We start from the raw sequence: 13,228 nt of genomic DNA, 5'->3' as shown, positions 1-13,228 counted from the left end.
AGCCCAGAGATATCTTCCTAATTCTTGGTATAAGATCAATATGACTACATTGTAGTAAAGCTAAGTATTTCTGAGATAGATATAAATAAAGAATTTTTGAGGTATATAAATAGTGCCTGATATATACTTGACCAAAAAACATATTTTCTGGATATAAACTTTAAATGTAGTACTGAAAAGCCTTAAAGAACTACGCTTTTGCATTAAAAAAAATTGGGAGAAATAATTAGAATGGATAAAGCATGTTATCGTCTTCCTTTATGAGTCTTCCCTTATCGAACAAGCTTTTTCTGGCTCTCGCTCCTGGGCTGCCAGCTACGAAGTTCTGTCTGCATTACCAACAGGCTCTGTTCTGAGTCAGAACACTCACTCTATCCTTGCTGACCTTGGCAATCATATCATGTCATTTGAGGCTGGAAGAAATCTCAGAGATCCTTTAGTTTAGACTCCTTATTTGAAAGATAAGAAAACTAGAGAGATTGGATGGCTTGCCCCTAACGCCCACCTGGTCACAGAGCGGCGCCTGAAATCGAGCCTCTGGCGTGTGTGTGGTCCAGGGCTCCTTCTCTGCAACCAGGCTGTCATTGTCAGCTAGGTCTTCTAGCTACTAGTTTTGGTATGTGATGATTTCAGTTATCTAAAACTCATAATACATTCTAATTCATTAGACCGAAATTTTCATTTATCAAAAAAAAACATGATTTTTTTTACTGGAACAAGAGTAATCCAGAGCCCTAGATTGTATCACTGGTCATTAAAAAAAAAAAAAAATTGTATATGATTTTAGACTTATTACTTTGTTGGTAAAATAAAATAATAATAGAAATAATAATAGGCCCTTCAGAAGAAGGGTTCTAATGGTAATTCTCTCCCATGCGCAAAGCTACTAAGCACTCTGCTTTGTTCGCAGATGAGGAGTACACGTGGGTGCTGACTCCAGAGAGTCTGCAGCATGGGACTGGCATCTACTACATAGCAGCTGTGCTGAATAAAAGCAAGGCGAGTGCTCAGCAGGCACCCACCCTGTTCTCCATCATAACTGCAGTCACTCAGTGCTATTTTTGGGACAGCCACAATAGCACATGGAAGAGCCACGGATGCCGGGTAGGAAGCTGTGCCACTTTCCTCCTCTCTTCTACCTTACCTGGCATTAAACACGGTGTGTTAGCTCATTTCCCTTCACAATGGTCAGAAGGGAAATCAATTCGCTTAGGAAAAAGGAAGAGGATTTGTGCGTAGTGGGCAGGACAATAGCGTCTCTTTGGAGCAGACTGTGCTTTATACTTGTAATTTTTTTCACAAACATTAGTCTGGGGTGAATGTGACAATTCTAGATAAAATAAATAGTACATAGAAGCTGTTAAATTCTGAAAGTATTTAATATACTGTGGGTAAAATGAAACAAACTTCCTGTACTTAAAAGTAAGCCAACAGATTCTTGTACATTCCAGGCCAGATGGGGACAGATTTTCACTTTTGTAATTATTGCCTAGTTCCCAGTGTCTGCCCACTTTAAAATGGCACCTGCACCATTCATGGCCTCAAGCAGTGTTTTCTGGATGATCCGGAGTGGTGCTTCTCAAGCAAATCCTGAAAATGGAAGCTCATTAAAATGCAGATTCTGTTGCAGGAAATTTGAGTGGGCCTGAGACTCTGCCTTTCTAACAAGCCCCCAGGTGAAGGCACTGCTGCTGGTCAGGTCAGCCACACTTTGAGCAACAAGACTTGAGAGCTGTCCTCCTGGCACAACAATGCCCACTGATTGCAAAAGGCATCAAGATGTTTCCTGCCTCCTTGAAGCCCTGTGTAGTGTTTGACTTGGCGAAAGGAACAGCTGCAGAAACTCCAAGGGCAGAATATAGATTGGGCAGTCTGAATTTAACCTTGTGCCGTGGAAAGAAGCTGGTCATATTGACACTGTTTTAGACTTTTCATCTGCAAATCAAACATGGAATTGGTACCTTCCATTTATTCACCTAGTGACATTTAGAAAATTTTTTATGAAGATATGTTACAACATATGGAAAGTTATAGTGAATAATAAAGTAAAAAACATTAAATACCACTAAGCTTTATTATAAAATTAGTATTTTGCTCTATTTAGTTCAGATTTTTAAAAATAATAAAACACTCAGGAATAATCAAAGCCCTCTGTGTATTCTTCACCAATCTCATTTCCTCCCTCTCCCCAAAAGGTAACCACTGTCCTGAATTTGGTATGTATATTCATTCTTCCATCAGATATTTACTGGGCATCTTCTACATCCCAGGCCCAAGGCTAGAAACTAGAGATACAGATGGACAAGACCATGTCCTCATGAGCTTACATTCCAGTGAGGAGACTGACAAAAGTAGATAAAAAAGTGTTGTGTGGTCTTTGTATAAATGGCATCATACTATACATATCCTTCTTTAACTTTTTTCACTCAGCATTTATCCATGCTGACATTCATTCATTTTAACAGCTGCATAGTATTCCATCAGTTTGCCTCTACTTATTTATTTACTTGTATGTCTGTTTGTTCTGCAGTTATTGGACGTGTAGGTTGTTTCTGATTTTTTATAGTTACAGACAATTATTGACAAAAACATCCTCTTTCACATCTCCTTGCGTACATGTGCAAAGTTACCCTGGGGTATATATATTCAGAACTAGAATTGCAGGATTCAAAGAATTTTGCTTCTTTGGCTTTACTAGGTGTTGCCAGCCTGCTCTCGACATTGGTTATGCCAGTTTACACCACCACCATCAGTGAATAAATGATTCAGTCTTTTCCATCTCTAAATTGTCCATGTTAATGTTTTATGTTTCTCTCTTCCTTAGCACTCTGTTCAATTAGCATTGATGTCTTGATTCGAATTCCAGGTTGGGCCACAGAGCACGGTTTTGAGGACTCAGTGTCTCTGTAACCACTTGACCTACTTCGGCAGCGACTTCTTCGTTGTGCCCCGGACAGTGAATGTTGAAGACACAGTCAAGCTGTTCCTTCGTATGACCAACAACCCTGTTGGGGTGTCATTGCTAGCCAGCCTTTTGGGATTCTATGTGCTAATTCTTATGTGGGCATGGAGAAAAGATCAAGCAGATATGCAGAAGGTGACAAGATTTTGATTCCAAAAGCTTTGCCACAATGTCTTGAGTATGTTGAACAAGATGGAAATAAAATACTTCCATCAAAAGAGGCAGATCACGTGGTTCTAGGTAGTGTAGAAATTCAGGTGGGACTTTTCTTAAATTCCTCTTCATATGTGCCATCTCAAAACATAACTCTTTATCTCCATTTTTTTTCTTTTAGGCAAGATCGAACCCCCCTATCATTCATTTAGGTTAGGAATAAGCCAAAACACCTAGAGAACTTAACTATGACCAAATGCAAGTTTATCCCACTTTGTACATAGAATATGAAAGTTATGTGTAAATCAAACTATAATGTAACTAAAATATATAAGAAACCTATAAAATATTTTTTTGAAACAAAAAAAAATCTTCGATGACAGCCTGTTCTTAATTTCTGTTCTATATCTTTCTTATTGTGTTTTCTTACACTTGGAAATTCTACACAACATGTCCATTTCTTTGTTGCTCTGGATGTAGAATTGCCAGTTTTAGTAAATAAAATTAAAGGACACCCAGTTAAATTTGAATTTCAAATAAACAGCGAATGCATTTTTAGTATCAGTATACCCACAAATTATTTATCGCCAATCTGAAATTCAGGTTTAACTGGGTGTCCTGTTATCTGGTAACCCTACCTGGGCAGGAGGGAGATAAGAAGATTTAGAGGCCCAAGACCTGATCAATTGATTTTATGACTGTTTCATTTTAGAGGCTACACACTGGACTTGAGTTTTCATTTCCCCTTTCCTCACTTAACTTGGGTCTGTGCGTCTGTTGACCTTCTGCCTGCACCTCCCCGTGGTTTCCTTAGAGTGGCCAGATCTGTGGTGGTGTATCTCCTGTTGCTTAGCTGGAGGAAGCATCTCCACTGCACTAGGTGAAGCCCTGCCAATCCTCTTGGTTCTGCTTTTCTTGCAGGTGAAGGTCACCATCCTGGCTGATAATGACCCGAGCTCTCAATTTCACTACCTTATTCAGGTCTCCACCGGATATCGAAGAAAGGCTTCTACAACAGCTAAGGTTATTGAAATAAATGTTCTCCATTCACTGCTCTGTGTCTTCTACTACCTGAGATACACGGACTTGGTGATATGCCAGTGTCCTATAGCATTTACTAGGGATCAGAGAATGATATTTCCTAGCTCCAGACTGTAAATCCGAAGAGCCCTCTACACTTGTCTAAGATCTCAAAGACTTCATCTCAGTACAGTTTCCTCTGTCTTCATTTCTCTCCTTAGGGAATAAGCCCAAAGAATCATGTCAGAGCTTGCTGTATTTTATCTTTCCTGGTCACATTTTAGGTGGTGATCACCCTCTATGGATCAGAGGGACGGAGTGAGCCCCATCACCTCTGTGACTCCCAAAAGGTGGTATTCGAACGCGGGGGACTGGACGTCTTCCTCCTCAGCACTCAGTCCTCGCTAGGGGAACTGCACAGCCTTCGGCTCTGGCATGACAATTCAGGCGTCAGCCCTTCTTGGTAAGTGCCTGTACCATGCTGGCCGGGTGTTTCTTCTTTGCGGATCTTTAGCATTCTGGGGCAAGTCCCGCGTGTCATCACAATAAATAATAATGCTTTGGGCAAAATAGTGACAAACGACTATGAGATTTATATTTAACAGCTGTCTATGAAGAAAAAACTCTGGAAAGCAGTGTGAAAAATTAAAAATATGATTTTTTTGTGGATGTTAGAATGATAGACTTTTTTTCATTCAATGTTGTCATGATTGTGAACAGCAAATAACAACAATGAAATGTTGCCCCAAAGTACTACAAATTAAAGGTATCTCTAAATATGACAAATATCTTTGAAGACTAAATTTAATAGACAACTACATACTGAATACTATGCTTTGGGTCAAAATTAAGAGCTTAAGGAAAGGGAGCGAATGGAATCATGATGTGGAATGTGTCTAGGGAGTGAGAAAGATAAATGGCCAGTGATGAGTACGTGATCCTGACATGTCCTAGCTCCAAATGATTATGCATCTTCCTTCAGCAGCACCCTGAGAATTAGGAGAGGTGGGTAGAGAAAACAGATGATAAAATTAATTAAAGATGAAGATTAGTGGTTCGTTGGGGTTAGGGAAAAAGAAGGAATGAAGTAAAAGGTCCACAGCTCAAGTACTCAAAGGAATCGGTTGCTGAGTCTTGCCCATCTGAAGCAAGTACGCAGCCTGCCTAAAACCATTCGGAAGATAAGTCTTTCCCTGGTAGGCTAGATACACCAACCCGCTAGGCCAGTAGAGCTTAACGATTTGCTTGCTTTTTTAAAATTCTGTTCAGGTATATACAAAACAGTTTATACATTACGAGTACAGTTTTATTTATGAAGGTGAATGATGTATAATAAGCACTTGAAAAGATGCTCAACTTTATTAGTTATTAGGAAATACAAATTAAAACCACAGTAAGATAGCACTAAACACCTACCAGAATGACTAAAATTAAAAAGCCTGACAAAACCAAGTTTGGGTGAGGACGGGGAGCACATAGAGCTCTCACACCTCACTGGAGGGGCGTAAAGCAGCCATGTTGGAGAACGGTGAGTCAGTTTCTTGTAAAGTTAAACATACATTTACCATATGACCCAGACACTCTGCTCCTAGATATTTACCCAAGATAAATGAAAAAATATATCCATTCAAGACTTACACCTATGTTCATAGCACCTTTAGTAGCCAAAAACTGCAAACAACACAAATGTCCATCAGGTGAATGAATAAACTAATATTAGTATATTCATTCAGTGGACTATTACTCACTGTCGAAAAGAACAATCTGCTGATATACACAATGTGGATGAATTCCAAAAAATATTATGCCTAGTGAAAGAAGCCAGACACAGAAGAATTTGTACTGTATGATTCCATATATGTGAAATTCTAAAAAAAGGCAGCCTAATCCATAGAGACAGCAGTGAGTGGTCGCCTGGGGCCAGAGGTGAGCCTGAAGGAGGGAGACTGGATTATGGGGGTGTGACACAAGTGTACACATTTGTCACAACGCACCCAACTCTACATTTTAAACGGATGCCTTTTATCATATGTAAATTGTACCAAGTTTTTAAAAATTTTTCTTCAGTGTATTTTTAAGTATTGTCAAAAAATTTTAACATTGCATTTATACACTCACATTAGATTCTTTTTTCTCACATATGAAATAATTTAAAAAATAAAAGTTACACTGGAAACCCAAAAAGCCCATGACTAGTTTTTCATCAATCAGAAAATGAATATTTTCTTCTTTTTTATACTCTATTCTTAAATGAAAGCTTTAACTACAAGCCGTACTAGCTAAGTTTAAATCAAATGCAACTTACCTGTAATTTTATAAACTGCCTCAATAAAAGAGACCTCAGAAATATTTTAGCTTTAAAAGAGTCTGTATTCCTCACAGAGAAAATAACTTTGAACTAAAATCAAACAAAGATTTTGACCAGAGAGATTTAAGTGGTTTCATGACATCAGAATAGACTCCTGGGAAAATAGCATCATTACCAAAGGAAGACATTAACTAATTGCAAGATGAAGTCAGATAGGTTGAATAATTAGGTATTCCAGAGGGCAAATTTGTTGATGGTTGAAGTTAGTGGAGAAATTAGACACACGTGGTTGGAAAGAGGATGAAATCTCAGAGCTTATGGCTCTGTGAGGTCAAAACAAAGCTACAGACCCAAATAGGAGAATAAGTCATTAATGTAAATGTTAATTTATATTAACATCCTTAACCCCCCAAATATATCCCCCTCAGACCCTGGAGAAGAGAGCTAAAGATATATGGGATAGTTTTAGAGGTGGCGGGGCTGTCACATGTGGAACAAGGAAATTTAAAGAATATATATGCACACTGGACACATAGGTCATAGAAGTCTGCGTTCTGGTGTGCACGTGAACTCCCTTAGTGGTTTGGAAAAGAAAAATGGAATCAGCTCTCATTTCTTTCCTTAGTTCTTGCCTCGCAATGAAGCAATCCATTTACTTGGACACTTACCAACAGTGCAAGAATACTTTTTAAAATTATTTATTGTTATTGAGGCATCATTGACATACATTGTATTAGTTTCAGATGTACAACACAGTGTTTCATATATTGTGAATGATCACCATAGTAAGTCTAGTGAACATCCGTCACTATATGTAGTACAGATTTCTTTTCTGCTGCTGAGAAATTTTAAGATCTACTTTCTTAGCAACTTTCAAATATGCAACACAGTAATACTAACTATAGTCACCATACTGTACATTATACCCTCATGACTTATTTATTTTATAAATAGAAGTTTGTGCCTTTTGACTCCCTTCACCCATTTGCCCCACACCTTACCCTGTGAGCTTATTTTTCTTTTTAATTTTTTTTAGATTCCACATATAAGGGAGATCACATGGTATTTGTCTTTCTCTGTCTGACTTATTCCACTTAACCAAATGCCTTCAGGGTTCATCCATGTTGTTGCAAATGGCAAGATTTCATTCTGTTTTATGCCTGAATAATATTCCTTTGTATATACATAGCTTATTATTTATCCATTCATCCATTGGTGAACATTTAGGTTGTTTTCATAAGACTACTTGTTATTACAGCAACTGATTTGTGCCCACCTTCCTAACATGATTATCATCATTTTATTATAGGTATGTAAATGAGGTAATTGTCAGTGACATGGCAGGTAAAAGGAAATGGCATTTCCTGTGCGACTGTTGGCTGGCCATGGACCTTGGAGACTGCGAGCGTGACCGGGTCTTCATACCAGTCTCAAAGCAAGAACTCTTTTCCTTTAGGTATTGTTGGGAAATGATGGTGTTGTATAGGTCTCTGAGGCTCTGTTCATTTTTCTTCATTCTTTGTTCCTTTCTGTTCTTCAGACCGGATCATTTTAATTTACCTATCTTCAAGTTTGCTGATTTTTTCTTTTGCCTGCTCAAATCTGTTGTTGAGCCTCTCTAGCAGATATTTCACTTCATTTATTATATTTTTCAACTGCAGACTTTCTACTCAATTCTTTTAAAATATATATATCTTTATTGATATTTTCTATTTGGCAAGATATTATTCTCATTTACTTTAGTTCTTTAGACATGGTTATTTTAGTTCTTGGAACACATTTTAAATAGCCCATTTGAAGTCTTTGTCTTTGGAATCCAGTGTCTTAGCTTCCTCAGGGACAATCTGTCGACTTCTGGGTGGGGGTCGGGGGAGGCATGTGCATACCACACTTTATTGTTTCTTTGCATGTCTTGTGACCTTTTGTTGAAAACTGGACATTTTAAATAACGGATTATGGCAACTCTAGAAATCATATTTCCTTCCTCTCCCCCCAGATTTGTTGTTCTTACTGTTTGTTGTTGTCATTCAGTGAGTTTTATGAACTAATTCTGTAAAGTCTACATTCTTCATCATGTTTGGCATCTGAAATTTTTGCTCAGTTAGTTTAGTGGTCAGCTAATGATGAGACAGAGAATTAAATGCCTAGAACCAGTAAGTCTCTAAGTCTCTGATCAGAGGTTTTGTGTGCATCTCGTGGCATGCCTTTGATGCTCAGCCAGGCACTTTACAGCCTTGCCTTAACCTTCATAGGTGCTTGCTGAGAGCTTAGGGCCTTCTGAGGTACTTCCTGAGTGGGCACACATCTAGATTCTATCTTTACAATCTGGAAATGTAAGTAAATTTCCTCCCAAACTAGTCACTGTCTTCCCAGAGCTGTCTGCTTATACCAAGACACCTTAAAAGGTCCAGGGACAAGTTTTTGTTAATGCCCAGATGTGAAACGTTCGTGGGGAATTGCCTTCCAGTGCTGCCTCTGTTGCTGTGTTAGTCTTCTGTCGGTCTCGTGTTATTCTTTTAAAGTATACCGCCTTTCTCTTTTAAATATTTGATCTTTATATTTGATGTTCCAGATTTTACCGTAATTCTTTTTATTGTGGATTTACTTTTTTTCATCCTGTTTGGTACTTAGAAAGTGCTTGAAAAAAACCTTTATTGTAGTAAAGTACACATAAGATAGACTGTACTTTTAATATGCAGAATTACATCCTCAATTCTGAAAATGTTCTCGGATGTCACTTCTGAAAATATTGGTCATCTGACTTTCCTTTACTCTGTTGGAGCCTCTCAGACTATCCTCTGTGTTTTTAAACTACTTTTTCTTTTTGTCTCTCTGGTGTATTCTGAGTCAATTCTTTAGTACTGATTATAGTTCATTAATTTTCTCTTCCACCATGTTAAATATATCCTAATTATTTTTGGTTTGGTTTCAAGATTTCTCATTTATTTTATTTCTGTTTTTTCATAATTTTTAAATTCTTATGTGAATATTATTCCTTTACTTGTATCTTTGAGCAACCTGAAATACATATATTTAAGTCTGTTGAATGTCCCATAAAATTAATTTCTTCCAGACTGAATTATTGATTGTGTTGGCTGCCTTTCTCAGCATTAGATTTCTTCATATGATCAGGAATTTGGGGTCGTAAAATCATTTTGAGTGATTTTATTGTTAATTCTCAATACCTATTTCTCTTCCCTTCTCTCTCTCCCCCCCCTTCCCCCCACCCCCTGCTCCTTTCCTTCGCTCCTGACTAGTAGTTTCACTGCTGTTTCATACAATCCTTCACACCTCTAGAACTAGGCCTTATTATATTATAGCATTTTGGAGCTCCTATTCTCCATGAAATTAATGAAGGGCTAATGAGTCAATGGATCTCTTGGCTCAGTCCCTGGTCATGGGGCTGTCCTCTTTTGCCCACCTCCCTATCTGTAAATTTGGAGGTCGATAGCAGTCTTTCATTCTGTATTATCTTTTCATAAGCTCCAGCCTCGACCTTGGCTTCAAGCAGTGAGGTCAGCTTTACTCTCTTTCCCCCAGCCTATGAAACACTTATTTCCAATAACCCTGCGAGAATCAGACTCCTCCCTGTGTCCTGCCTTCTTCCAAACCTGGCGCGCCCAGTAATCCTGTAGCTGCTTCTCCTCTTGTTTTCTCATTTCATTTCTCTTCCTCAGAGATGTTTATTTTGTTTTTAAGCCCAGCAAACATTTTCTATTCTTTTTATATCTTATCTATAGTTCCTCCATATTTGGAATAAAGAAAGTACTCAAAATGTGAATTTACCAAACTATCTTGGTGGAAGCCTAATATGGACTTTTGAGTATAAAAAGATTTATCAAAACTCATAAAGCTAAAACAACAGCTTTTAATTTTAAAATTTCATACAACATAAATTAACCTTATCTTTAAAAACTTTTTACCCTAAAATAACAAAAGAATCATATCTGTCATCTGAAAGCTTCTTCACATAGGCATTGAATAGTGGCAGAGCTGTTGCTATGTAGCTCGTTGTTAGGCAAACCACATCTCTGTCTAGGGCACTTTCAGAATGAAATCTCAGGTCTTTCCTGTTCTAATGTATCTCTTTAGGCACCTGTTCTCCTCCATGATTGTAGAAAAGTTCACCCAGGATAATCTGTGGCTCTCGATTGCGACTCGACAGCCCTGGAACCAGTTTACCAGAGTGCAGCGGCTCACTTGCTGCGTGACCCTTCTGCTCTGCAACATGGTCATCAATGTGATGTTCTGGAAGATGAGCAGCACTACTGCCAAGAGAGATGAGCAGGGTACGGACGAGCCGAGATGGTGTTCGCGGGAGGGAGTCCACTCTCCTTACTTTGAGAGTTAGAGGCAGAATCACGGCATTCCCGTGATTCCTCTGCTGCCCTAACGTTAGAATACTCCACCAAATGGTCTCATTGTTCTCACTCACCAACAAGTGAAGCAGTCTTCAGAACACTTCAGGGTCTTTACCGACGTGATAATTTTATACCCTTCATTATCATAGTTAAATTGCTAACAAAGTGATAAAACCTGGGAGAAAGGTGACTTTCAGATTATTTTGGTTGATGAGGAGGAAGGTCGATGCAATTCTTTTCTTTCAGTGGGTCCGTTTGCTGTGACCTGGTCCGAGCTGCTTGTCAGCGTCCAAACTGCTGTCATCCTTTTCCCTATCAACCTTGTCATTGGGCGGCTCTTCCCGCTGATTCAGCCGCAGGAACCACTGCCTCTCTTTCCTGCCATCCTGGCCTCCTGCCCCTCAGATGCTGCTTTTGAGCCTCTCTCTCTCACAGAGGTAGTTGAGGTAAGCCTGGCGTGGAAGTTTACAGGTAAATTGCCTGCTCCCTTTCCCTGTGTGGTGGAAAAGACCAGTGGAAAGGACCTCCTAGAAGCCTTCCCAGTCCTATTAACCCGAGTGGCTTTTCCCTAATTCCTGTCTTCTGAGTTGCGATCTATCTTTTAATTATGAGGTATTCTGAGGACTGAATGCGAGTGCACAATGTATACTCTAGAGTTGTGTTAACTTTTGATGCTTAATCAAACTGCCCCTACATTCTCTCATAAGACTAGTTTTCAAAACTATAAAGAGGTGACTTCTTTTTTAAAAAGTAGAGAGAAAATGAAAATTTGAGGTTTTTTACACTAAGCATATGCTCCTCTGAGTAAAGAAACAGCGCTATTACTATCTGTTATTGCTTCCAGTCCTGCATTAATGTAAAATAGACTGACTCTTCTCATCTTGGTTCTTCATTCAGGAATTGAAGGAAACTGTGGGATTTCTGCTCAGGAGAAACACGTACCTACTCTCAGAGTGTGAACAGTCTTCATGGGGTTCTTATAACATTAACCAGCTTGTGAAACTTCTATCCAGCCTCGTCTGTTCTCACGTAGAACATCAGGGCTATCGTCAGCAGGCAGGCTCCTGTTGGGCAAACGGTAATGTTCAGTAGGTTTTAGTGACTAATATTTTCTTTGCTTTGTACGTCTCCTTAGTTATTCTCACCCGTCAGCATAACCAAAAGGCACAGTACAACCTTCTGCTTGTTTTAATTTCTTTAAGTATCCGATATAGAGCTGACACTTTGATCTGTCTAGTGGTTTTTAAGACAATGTATCTGGTGATAGAGTGTAAAAGATTAAGGAAAAACTCAAAAAATGTTCTCTGTATTAGACCCTACCATGTCATCTGCTTTGTTGGAGACTGTTGAAACTTGTCATTCTTTTCTTCTATGGATTGGTGAGATTATAAGATTTATAGATTCTCAAATATATTTGGGCCTCTTAGGCACTTACCTAGTATAGATCAATCACATGTACTGCAGTTCTGGTGAAAAAGCTCAATCAGGTTTTAAAAGTCTCTAGACCAAAGCATAGAATTTTACAAAGTTTACCAGCATGCTCAGAGAAGACAATAATATTGTAAATGTTGGGTTCAACCTTCACTGACAGGGAAATTTAACCTCATCATCAATAAATGAATTGCTAATCTCTGCCAGTTATTACTATTTATTGAATTCTTCCACTTACTAATAAGTGTGAACGTGGAATATATTTTCAGCGGTTCCTGAAAACCACCATCATGTCTGCTATTACCTGCTCAGAGTTCTGCAGAGGCTGCAATCTCACTTTAGCACCCTGGGGCCCACCCAGGTTGGCCTGTCTTATGACTTCCTAGATGCAGCCAGCCAACTGCAAAAACTCCAGACCCTCTTGGAAACATGTACTCTTCCCACTGAGCAAGGGCCGTCCAGGTAATGCACCACACCTGGCTTTCTTTATCACCTGTAAAAAATCCTACACGTCTCTCAGCTGTTGCTTATGAGAGTATTACTTTGGCTTCTGCTCTTAAGAGAGGCAACCAGTTTCCCCATCCTGAGCCCAGAAGAAGGGAAGAAGTCCACCTCTGATGGCCTGCCCATGTGGTTGACTTACATCTGCTGGCTCCTTCTGGGTGTCACTAGCCTGGCTGCAGCCTTTTTCACAGTACTTTATAGTCTGCAACTGAACAAAGACCAAGCCACCAGCTGGGTTATTTCAATGATCTTATCAGTGCTTCAAAATGTCTTCATCATCCAGCCAGTAAAGGTACGTGAGAAACAGCTCGGGTTACCGGCATGGGAAGAACCGTTGTAGTCTCAGGGAGGTCGGGAAACTGAGGTCTCTGGGTGTCCATTCCAAGGTGCCCAGTGGCTCTGACAGCATGACCCAAAAAGCCCCCCAAAAAAGACAAAAAGAGAAAAATTTGTTAGGACTATGTGTGAAGTGGTCACTGAAAAAATGAA

The 13,228-nt window shown here is 39.2% G+C and overlaps 1 protein-coding gene across 9 annotated transcripts in view; it reads left to right on the top strand.

Moving 5' to 3' along the window:
- Positions 1-13,228, top strand: part of PKD1L3 (polycystin 1 like 3, transient receptor potential channel interacting) — a 72,242-nt gene that overhangs the window by 29,289 nt on the left and 29,725 nt on the right. For all 9 annotated transcript variants that reach the window (XM_036231412.1, XM_036231409.1, XM_036231411.1 and 6 more), the window contains 10 exons: positions 911-1,104; positions 2,867-3,097; positions 4,037-4,138; positions 4,420-4,598; positions 7,753-7,899; positions 10,536-10,732; positions 11,051-11,250; positions 11,702-11,882; positions 12,505-12,697; positions 12,797-13,031. In XM_036231412.1, coding sequence (XP_036087305.1) covers positions 911-1,104; positions 2,867-3,097; positions 4,037-4,138; positions 4,420-4,598; positions 7,753-7,899; positions 10,536-10,732; positions 11,051-11,250; positions 11,702-11,882; positions 12,505-12,697; positions 12,797-13,031 — 1,859 coding nt within the window. The remainder of the gene's footprint in view (positions 1-910; positions 1,105-2,866; positions 3,098-4,036; positions 4,139-4,419; positions 4,599-7,752; positions 7,900-10,535; positions 10,733-11,050; positions 11,251-11,701; positions 11,883-12,504; positions 12,698-12,796; positions 13,032-13,228) is intronic.

Source organism: Rousettus aegyptiacus, unplaced genomic scaffold (genome assembly GCF_014176215.1).
Source record: "Rousettus aegyptiacus isolate mRouAeg1 unplaced genomic scaffold, mRouAeg1.p scaffold_m13_p_14, whole genome shotgun sequence".
Classification (NCBI taxonomy): domain Eukaryota; kingdom Metazoa; phylum Chordata; class Mammalia; order Chiroptera; family Pteropodidae; genus Rousettus; species Rousettus aegyptiacus.
The sequence above is the reverse complement of the archived record's forward strand: the minus strand, read 5'-3'. Positions and strand labels throughout refer to the sequence as shown.